Below are 11,405 nucleotides of genomic sequence, written 5' to 3'. Positions count from 1 at the left end.
TTGTTAGGCTTCAAGTTGTATCGTTCAAAATAAATGTGAGAAGTTAGCATGAAGATTTTGGATTCAACTGAGCTTTTCCCACGGATTTTCTACGTTAACATTGAAGAGTTTTTAATGACGATATAGTTTTTAATGACGGTGCCGACGAAGTGCATTGTAATGTTTTGGTTCTAAATATACCCTCAAAAATGTGGTCAATAATTTCTTGGAGTTAACGGAAACTAATAGATTCAGCTGATCTGATTAAATAAAGTTGATTTTCGTCCTAACAAATTCTCAAGTTGAACTGATCCGCCAGTATCATGAGTTAACGCAAAGAGCAACGAGCTATCAGGCATTCAATTCTATCGGACCTTACGTGTCGGCTGTTTTGTTTTATCTTATGAAAGATCTTTAAAACAGTATGCAATCATCCAGGAGAGTCGAGGAATTAATAATTTTAAGTTTATCATTTACATTTTCCAGAATTTATGTGGAAAAAAGCCTTTGACACCAAATGTACATAGGAGCTGAACATGAGACTTCATACTCAAGTTTCTCCACTAACTTTGACAGTTTTTATTTACAAAACTCATGTCTCCTTAATTTTATGAACTTTGCAAAAAATTAGTTTCCCAGTTTTTCTTTATTTTGCGACAAGTAAAGTATTCAGAGAAACAAATATCATTGCAAAGAAGCATCATAATTGTAAAAGTTGTCGGTGCAAATTTTCAGACCTCAGGATAAACAATATAACATTAGAAAACTAAATGGAATTCAGAGGGCAGCCTGTGTAGGGCGTTTAAGTCATGTCCAAATGATGTGCTAAATATGCTCCTGCCACAACTGCCCATAGACATTTGCATACGAAATGTGGCAACACTTTCTGCTATATGAATTAAGGAGATTGGTGGTTGGATGAGGAATAGTTATGGGCATAGGGAACTTTTGAACCAGCACGATACTAATCTAAATTAATCAGATTACATCTGCCCAATGTTGGACTTCAATAGTGACTACTAGGTGAGAATACCCCCTAGACGTGCATGGGAAGAGGTTTAGTAGGAGAGGAGAATGTTATTAATACATCAATCTATACCGACGGGTCTGCGGATACTAATATGACCAAATTATAACAAGATAAAACTATGGACTTATTACATTGGTCCAGAAAAAGTATGGTATATATGGACTTACAGCAATCATAACGAATCATTTGTCATTTGGAGATCATGCCTTAAAAATGGGTATGCCCTATAATAGCACTTACCTCAGCTACAAACTCGAAGGAAACGATTCTACACTTCCTCTGTGAGTGCCGAGCCGTGTCAAAATTCAGACGTCGCACTTTTGGAATCAATCAGTTACCAAACCTTGGATGTCTATCTACAAAAAGCATAACGAAGATAAGTAGTTTCATTGGGCAAAAAATGGTTTGAACACAAAAATGGAACATAATATCAAGATATAAGGTCTAACGAAAGTGTCTTAAAATGATGCTTCTAGCGCTTATTGAGCCCGAAGGGGCAGCACTCTTAAACATCTACCTGCTTCAAGTTTTTTGGGATATTTTTTCTTTGTCTATGAGTTAATTTTAACCCATAAACTCGATATTAGTTTCTCTTGGCTCACCTTAATGTATATTAGTACTAACTAGGTATGTAAAGAGTAGTGAAACAAAGTTTATATTTTTAAAGAGGACTAGTACCTGTCCAATTTCCATTGTATCTGATTGTATTTTTTCTTATTAGATTCTATTATTTTCCTTACATTCCTATTTAATTGCATAAACTCATCATTTAAGAAAGAAGAAAGAGGGATTAATTTGTGCAAGCCACAGTGGTCAGTGTAGTTTAAAAATATAAGAATACATTTTCCAAAACTCAAGCTCTATGAAAAAATTGCTTTTATGTATAAATTCTTTCAATGTGTAAATAAACCAGATAGTTGGATCTGATTGACTGATGATTTTGAAGCAAGAGAATTATAATACAAATAATACCCTTGATGATAACCTATAAATTTTTTAAATTTTCTACCAATTTGGTCAATAAGCTAGCTCTTTAAAGTGATTCCAACTCTGCTACTAAACTATCTCTGGGATAAGGAAGTCCAAACTCCAAGCCCACTTTCTCGTAGCAATTCTTCTTCAGTGATTCAGTGGCAGTAGTTATGTTTCGTCTGAAAAATAATAATCTTAACACATGTATACATATGTCGTCTGTGGTTTGCACACAAATTTCATATGCAACTGAGAAGCTCACATGTTATGCGAATTTAAACGCTTAACACATTCCTATTAACATAAAATGCAAACTTAACTTTGCTTGATATAAAACAGAAATGTCAAGAAATTCAGACACAAAACGCGTTCGCATAGTTACAAGTATTTCCCATATGTAACCTTTTTGAGAAAGAATGCTTTACGCTTGACCTGGTTCAAATGATGGAGAAAATCACATTTGGCACCCTTTTCGCATTTGACCCTTAGGCCTTTTCGTTTAGTTATCTCAATTCCCATTTCTTATTTCATTTATTAACTTCTGTCCTGTTCAGACCGTAATCACTTTTTTTCTGTGCTAGTAATCGACTTACTTTTTTCTAATTTGGCAGGTTATTATTTAGATTTTTTATTTAAAATGAATGCTTGGAATACCGCAAAGAGGATTTGGATTGTTTGGATTTGGCGGCACTCCCCGAGTAGATGGACCATTATGAGGTTGGTAAACATGTTTGTCGAATCTGGAGGTATCGTAAGAATATACAGATCCGTATGTTCGTGTGCAAGAAACAAAAGCGACTATTGCATCATCCAAGAGTTTTGACTCGCAACTTATCGCCGCAAGTTCTAGTTAGCAGACGGTCATTACAAGGGATAATTCCTGATGACTTAAACCTGCTTCCGTACAAAGTTCAAATAACAAGCCTGTTAAAACCTCTAGATTTGCCTATTCGCCTGGAATTTTGCCAAAAAATTATAGAAATGGCCGAAGAAGATAATAATTGATAAATTGCCTGTTTATGTCTGATGAGGCTCATTTTGGACATATGGAGTGAGTCAAATCCAGAAATAATCCACAAGATGGAACTTCATCCAAAAGAAGTTTCTGTGTGATGGGTAGTTTTATTAAGGTGTATTGTCGGACCATACTTCTTTGAAGAAAACGGTGTAATAGTAACTGTGAATGGGCCCAGTTAATTAAAGATTTAGAATAGGTTTTTTTTTTTAAAAACTGCGAGGAAGACGTTTCCCTTTGAATAGCGTTTGGTTCCAGCAAGATCGGATAACAGCACAAATAGCTAGACCGGTTATTGCGGAATCCAATGAAAATTTGAAAACAAATTAATATCTAGAAAATCCACTTTCGGCTGGCCCCAAGGTCACCTGACTTGACAGCACTAGAGTTTTTTTATGGTGTTATGTCAAGCAAGAGGTGTACAAAACAAAAGCCAGAAATCTGACTGAATTGAAGCAGTCCATTAAATCGATAGTTGTGGCAATCCCGACTTCAACCCTTCAAGCCGCAATGAATAATTTTCTAATTAAGTGTCGCATATGCGTGGCTGAGCATGGAGGCCACTTACGGTCCATAATTTAAAAAAAAGAAGTTAATTATATAAAAAAAAAAAATTTATTTTTTTACAAAAAAAATGTAATGCATTGATTACCTTTGAGATATTGTAGAGGTTTAAACAAATTTTTTATTTATTTTTCAATTCATACCCTTTCAAATTTTGTTTGAGGAAAAAATCTGCACCAAACATGAGTAACAAAGATGTAACTGCTATTTTTGTAAAGATTCTAGTAAATCTCAAAGACTACTTCAGTCAAGTCTGAGTTCTGAGTCTTTGAAAGTGAGAGCCAATGTGATTCAACTAAGTTTTGCAAAATCGATGTCAATATGACTATGTTCAGCCAGAACTACTGCAGCTTGAAAGACAGATGTACCTTTTCGAATGCAAGAAGTTCTTAAGACTTCTTAAGGTTCACACTGGGCCAAAAGTACAAGCTGATAATTTTAAGTGATGATAATGCAAGGTTGACACAGATATGGATTTCGTAATAATTTAATTTTCATATTTAGGGTATTCGCAAGGTGTCATATTGTGGCGTATCGTCTTATTGTCTAATTTTTTTACTGACTGTCATATCAACACTGTTGTTGTTTCCCATACAAAATTGAAATACGAAAAATACAACATGGCGAGGTATGTTTTTTGAGTGTGCTATTCTATCAGCTGTATATGTTTACTTATATATATGGAAGGAAACCACGATGTTCAGGTAAATTAAGTCGAAGAAAAGTGAAATATTAAAATAGTTTGTTATTTTTGTGGTTGGAAATGATTTCATTGCAGTGTAAACCAAAACGCCACCCTTTCAACAATAAGAAAGTTTTCATATAAAGAAGCTTTAATTTTATTTTTGTCACTTTGTCGTGGCATTTTTGAACTCTTAATTTTTCACTACCAGCTGGTGGAGTGTAGAAATATTACACAATATGACATATAATACAACGATTAAGGGCTGCACACAAGTGTCGTATTTTTTAACATTCCTGAAATACGGCATAATATAGAAGACAAAACTTGTGAATTGCCTAATTTTTTCCACAGATAAAAACATATGTAAAAACACATACACATATTTATATATCACATAGTATCGTTTGTATTAATGGAAGTAAAAAATATTTGCTAGAACAAAAGGGCAGAGTATGGGAGTGAAAATATGGATAACAAGTAAGGAAGGGCTAAGTTCGGATGTAACCGAACATTTGATACTCTCGCAAAGTCAAATAGTATACTCGTTTGAGATTTCTTTGTGGATTTCTTTGTGGATTGCACCGAATTCGGTTAAAATCGGTAAAGCAGATCTCAAGATATGGGTTTTCACCTAAAAGTGGGCTGTGCCACGCCCACTGTCAAATTTTGAACGCGGTTCCCATAAAGTCATCTCATACCATTCCTGAGATAAAATTTAATGTCTCTGGCGTGTTTAGTGCTTGATTTATCGCGCTTTTAGTAGTTTTTAACAGTACCGTTATATCGGGAGTGGGCGGAGTTGCCACCCGAATTTCCCATTTTCACACTGTATGTAGAGGTTCTAAAAACATTTGCTTCCAGTGAATTTTGTTATTATTGCATTAGCGGTTTAGGAGATATGCACATTAAACCTATTAGGAGCGGGTCCACGCCCACTTTAAAAACAAATTTTTAACTGCAGATGCCTCTCCCTATTGTGATCCTGTATACCAAATAAGAGTATTGTATCTTGTTGTGGAGCTTAGTTATGGCAATTTATTTGTTTTTGAATAATAGCGTTTTGTGGGCGTGGCAGTGGTCCGATTACGCTCATTTGCAACACCAACCGTCTCACGGTATCAAGAAACATGTCTACCAAGTTTCATAAATATATCTCAATTTTTACTCAAGTTAGAGCTTGCACGGACGGATAGACGGACAGACGGACGGACGGACAGACAGTCACCCGGATTTCAACTCGTCTCTTCATCCTGATCGTTTATATAGGTATACATAACCCTATATCTAACTCGATTAGTTTTAGGTGATACAAACAACCATTAGGTAAACAAAACTATTATACTCTGTAGCAAGAGGTTGCGAGAGTATAAAAATAAGTGGAATTAAACCAACAACAGTAGACCAACTGGACGGAGTCAGTGTTTTTCAGGTACTAAAGAAATCATTGTAGAGAATCCTGCTTGGTTGACAGTTTTTTGCAAGATATAAATCCGGATCCCTTTCGGTGATGTAAATATTTTAATTGAGATTAATGGACTGAAAAAATTACTTTCTCAATTAGAATAATGCACTAAAACATTCTGGCGACTTTTAAATTTTTCTTTAAATCGTTTGGCACCTGGCAACATCAACGATATTAGTCATCTGGAATAAAAAAAAAACGATATTAGTCATCTGGAATAAAAAAAAATCGAAGAAATTATTGTTGTACAAGTATATAGTTAACTAATATTACTAACCCATAATATGCAAAAAAAAAATATATAGTGAACTTGGGAAAAAAGTATTGAAAATCGATTTCTTTCTTTGCTGACAAATTGTTTAAAAAAATTAATATATTATCAAAAAAATATATGTTTTAAGAGTTAAGTTTTTAGCTATATATATTTAGAATAATGAATTTAGTTGTTAGCCAAATCGGTTAAATAGTATAAATAATTTGGTCTGTGTTTACCTGGTTTCTCGGAAATTTTGAAAATATAGAGAAAAGCACGTTCAAAGTTTTGACAACAAATAATACAAGTACTTACATAGCCACTACTTTCATACACACTACGCCGCCCTCTTCGTTTGTGACTATAACTTCGAAAATAATGAGTCTGGAAATTTTACAGTATAATTTTGAAAGGTTTTTCTATTAAAAAATTAGAAAAAAAACGAAAAGATCTTTTGAAGCCATCACACCGGACAACAACCTAAATCTCAATTTTTAAGCGCTACCCCCCGCTACCGAAGCGAGCTATGTGTAGGCCACAATAAACCACTCAAAAACATCCATCGCTTTAACTGCTTTGCTTGAAAAGAGTTCTCTATAAAACTACAGACTTAAATGTGGAAGAAAAGTGAAGAGGAAGCCACCAGCTTTAGCAGAAATTCGTGAAATATAGTTAGAATTGTTGCTGTTATTGCAAGTTTTCGTTTGCGTTCGCATCCGCAGAGCCGCTAAAATAGCAAGTGTTGAATTTTATGTTGCTTTCTATTGAGCTCAAAAGTATCTGCAACTTACGAGCATCGTGCTAACTCCGCTGCAATGATTGTTCAATGCTATTAAGAAGAATAATAAGTTGGCGTGTCCTCTCGCTTCTGCCGGCCACTCGCTTTCATGTCGCAGTAGAAGCTAAACTAGAGCCGTGGGTGTTGTTTTTGCTTTTTGCAGGGTGCATTCGCTATAAAATGCTTGTGTTATCCCCTATTTTGGATGTATTGAACCGATATTTAGGCAAAGCTTTCGCTCACATTTTCTAAGAAGACTACAAAGAGCCATTGACAGTTTTGCGAAGTAGAAAAATAAAATCGCAATAGTGGTAGCGTTGGCATGAATTGAGGAAACTTTCGAAAACAACCATTATGTATTAATAAATAAGTTTATATCTCTAGACAGGTTTAAGAAAAATTTCTAAATGTTCCAGGAATGCTTATATTCTGAGGCAAGACCTACGCAAAAAAAAATTAAAATTAATTCCTGTATAAAAGATTTATTTCAAATATTGTTTCTTTTAAGATTTGTTGTTATGATTATCGGTCTAACACAAAAATGGTTTTTAAATTTTTACTCTAATTTCGTTCCTAATTTCGTGCTAATTATTGAGCGTTGTCACCTTTTATTATTGTATAAAAGTTTTCAATCATTTCACTATTGAAGCAGAGGCGTACTTGCTTAAGTGAATCAGCGTATATTCTCTAGTTGCTATATACAAGTATTTCATTTTATATGTGCATTTGCAGCACCATATATTTGAAACTTTGTTTTAATTTTTATTTTTGGATAAGTTCGTTGCTAGCGGTTGCACCGTCTGCAGCAAGCTAAGCAGCTTCTCGCCGTATTGTTTTGCTGACGAGCTGACTCTGTGGTGCTTGCTCATTTCTTGTTAGTTAATAATTTTTTTTGTTGTGGTATTTTGTAAATCTGTCTTTTCCGTTTTGTTGGCGACATTATAGGAAGTGATGTGCAACTGTAGCAATACGAGCGAGGCCACTTTGGCACGATGAGGGAATGAATGTTCCCCGAACAATTACTGGCAACATTTAATGACTTCCATGCCTTTCTGCCTTTTGTAAACGTGATCGGGTTGACTCGCCTTGATAGAACGATTGGCTAAGAGTACTTAAGCTTGCTGGATGCTCGTGTGTTTGTGCAGCTGCTCGTTTCCTACTAACTGTTTTTCTCGGAAGGCAGTTGTCTGCCGGTGTGAATAAATGTTTAATTCGTTCATTTCCACCGTAAAATTGTCGGTTTCACATATTTTCTCAACTAAGATTAGAAGCAACCTCGTATACCACTTTCGAAGTGGAGTGGAGCTTTTGCGGGTTTTACACAAATCGAATAGTTCAAATTATCAGTTCAACATTTTCAAGAGGAGGGAGGATATATTTATGCTGTTGTCTGAATTCTTTAAACATACAAACATTTATTTAGTACATATATATACCCTTTCATAGAAACATTTTCTTTGAAACAAATTCCTGCGCGCTTTTTGTCGTTTTACGATGACAAATGTATACACACTCAGTCGCTATGAAATGACTTTTATGACCTTTTAATTGCAGTATTTCTCAATTAAGTAGCATGATTAAAATAATATTCAAATGATGGGAAAGTTAAAGGCTGCAATTTATTTCCTCCAAAGGCTTTTCGATCGTTAAAGTAAAATTGGCACATTCGCGTATAAATACACTAGCATTCATAAAATTAGCACTGTTTAAAATTTAAATTAAAGAAAAACGGTTTTTGTTGATCTTTGTTGTTGCGGAGTCTTCAACAATTGACTTTATTTGCGGTTTTGCGGCAATATATTGTATTTCAACTCAAAAACGAGTTTGAATGTTCATTACTGAATTAAAATATGTAACATCTGCTCTTACGACATGATTTTTAAAATACTTGCTTAATCATCTAAATCTGCGGTGTAGAAGCATTCTGCTGAACTCTAAAACTAATATAATAATATAAAGAACTATTCGTAGATTTTGTTACATTGTTTCTAGTGATCTACACAAGATTTTTTTTTTGCACTTAGTGCCCATAGATATCGTCAAAAGGTGTATGTCCGCGAAAGTTGCTATCAGACTCAAAGAATCTGTGTTTCTAAATGAACGCATGTCTGAACATGTAGTCGCCAAATTAAACTGTGACTACTTTTTCTCTACCTCCATACCCGGGTGAGAGCTGTGGGTGGGTAGAAGCCGTTGGAGGAGAGGGGCAATGAGCTTCTTTACGATGGGTCAAAGCTTGAGGGGAAGGTTAGTAAAGGGGTATTTTGTCGGGAACTCTCTATAAACTTTATTTTCAGACTTCCTGACTATTGTAAGGCTTTTAAATCGGAGGTTGCTGAGATTAATGTAGCAGTAGATTTACTGCTCCCGTGTGCAGCCATCAGAGAAGTGACTATCCACTCTGACAGCAGGGCGGCGATACTAGCTTTGAGCTCCTTGACCGTGCGTTCAAGACTGATTAAGGAATGCATAAACCTTGTTAACAATGGCAGCGAGTCACTTTGTGATAAGACTAGTATGGGCGTCACGCCACAGTAGAATCACAGGCAATTGTATATCGGATGGGCTGGCAAGGAAGCGTACCCCACCTCCGTTATCAGTAGAGTGGGAACGGGTCGGTATTTGCGTCTCCTCGTGTGTTCTACTACCGGATGCCTGTGTATGTCTTTTGGCCCGAGCTCGATCGTAAGCAATCAGGTAAGCTCTTCGCGCAAGGCAGCATCTCTCTGGTGGTGGGGGTTCTAACAGGCCACTGCCCTATCGGCGTCTATGCTGTAAGCTCCAAAAGCTCTTTGGAAGAAGATGAGGTGGAATCAGCTCTGAACTTCCTTCTTGACTTTCCTGCGTTTGCGATATCAAGGCATAAGTACTTGGGAGCTCATACTTTTATATGTCCCGCCGAATTGGTGGGGATAGAAATCAAAGGACTGAGGAAATTTTTATTGGACACAAGGCAACGCCTGATCTATAAATTTCAATTAAAGGTGTTTTATTTTTATGGAATCACAAAGAAGTGAATATAGCAGTCCAAATGCAATCTTTGGACCAGCCATCTAACCTAACCTAACCCAGCCTTGTCTATACGTCAGTTATCAGTTATAACATTAATTAGTTCAGCACAAATAGTTCAATGAAGGTATAAAGTAAAATAGGTGTTGCCACTTGCACATAATTAATAAATAAATTATGTGTGCTTTGAAAATTGTACATTGTTTGAAAAAAAAAAATGGAGTTACCACCCATCTTACAAACAGTCACCAATAAACCTTAAATATGTTGCAACTTTCATATTGGGCATTAGTAAATAATAAGGGCAATGCTTTTACAAAATCCGCATCAGGGCTGCCATCTTTCTAAAAAAATTTAAACGTATTTTTAATCATGAAATAATATGATGTTGCCACCTAACTTGACAATAAAATATAAAAATCAAATTACAATACGAAGACCTTTTCAAACTTATATTAGTGTAAAGCGGCAACTCATAAAGTACTAAAAAGGGTAAATTTAGTCTCTTATACGCAGTAACGATTGTGCATTATTTAAACCCCACTATCCTGACGTGTAACATTATAAATAAAGAAGAATGGAACGTTGGCTTAAAGGTGTTAAACGTGTTGCAACAACATCTTCTAATAACGCTGAATGTTCAAAAGCAGTGCGCGCGGAGAATATAGCAATCACCGATCCAGAAGATGATGCCTCGACGTCAAGCTTGACGGTTTCAAAAACGAAAAAAAGGAAGTATGATGAATCTTATATCAGTTTCGGATTTGTTGATTCCAATAGCTCTCCTCTCTGCATGCTCTGTAGTAAACTGCTTCCTAATAGTTCCATGGCACCTGCCAAATTTCGCCGACATTTAGAAACTGTACACCCCGAGTCTAAAGACAAGAATAAAGAATTTTTTGTTCGCAAAAAAGATCAGTTATTAGAAAGTCAAAAAAATATGATGCATGTAACACAAACTATCAACGAAAAGGCCACGGAGGCATCATATTTAGTTAGCTATCGCATTGCACAAGCAGGTGAAGCGCACACTATCGCTGAGAATTTAATAACATCATGTGTATTAGACATAACAAAACGTATGCTCGATGAAAAATCTGCAAAGCATCTATCTACTGTTCCGCTATCAAACGATCTGGCAAGCTACGTCAAACAAGAACTAGTTACACGTCTACAAAATACACGATTCGCCTTGCAAATGGACGAGTCGACTGATGTCGCTGGTTTGGCTATTCTGCTGGTTATTGTGAGATATCCATATAAAAGTTCTTTTGAAGAAGACATGCTTATTTGTTCACCGCTGCTTACAAACACTACCGGGGAAGAAATTTTTAATAAAATAAATATATTCTTTGAAGAAAATAATCAAGGCGATGACAGGTAAAACAGCAGGAGCAGTGTCACGAATGAAAAATAAAGCACCTAATTGTAGTTCCAGTCATTGTATTCTGCATAGACAAGCACTTGCGATGAAGCAAATGCCGTTAAATCTAAAATTAGTTATGGATGAAGCTGTAAAAATAATTAATTTTATCAAATCACGACCACTACAATCCCGATTGTTCTCATTATTGTGTGAAGATTATGGCAGCAAACATAAAACACTACTGCTCCATACAGAAGTGCGATGGCTGTCTCGGGGTAAAACTTTAACAAGG

At 35.6% G+C, this 11,405-nt stretch overlaps 1 protein-coding gene across 1 annotated transcript; it reads left to right on the top strand.

The window, feature by feature from the left end:
• Positions 1–10,324: 10,324 nt before the first annotated feature.
• LOC138856119 (zinc finger BED domain-containing protein 5-like) lies at positions 10,325–11,131 on the top strand. Its single transcript, XM_070106536.1, has one exon. The coding sequence runs from the start codon at positions 10,325–10,327 to the stop codon at positions 11,129–11,131; it is 807 nt and encodes a 268-aa protein (XP_069962637.1).
• Positions 11,132–11,405: the final 274 nt, after the last annotated feature.

The sequence above is a fragment of the Bactrocera oleae genome, chromosome 3 (genome assembly GCF_042242935.1).
Source record: "Bactrocera oleae isolate idBacOlea1 chromosome 3, idBacOlea1, whole genome shotgun sequence".
NCBI lineage: Eukaryota > Metazoa > Arthropoda > Insecta > Diptera > Tephritidae > Bactrocera > Bactrocera oleae.
The sequence above is the reverse complement of the archived record's forward strand: the minus strand, read 5'-3'. Positions and strand labels throughout refer to the sequence as shown.

What these genes read in the sequence shown, in the direction of transcription:
- LOC138856119 (XM_070106536.1), top strand. Translation starts at nt 10,325, where the DNA reads ATGGAACGTTGGCTTAAAGGTGTTAAACGTGTTGCAACAACATCTTCT.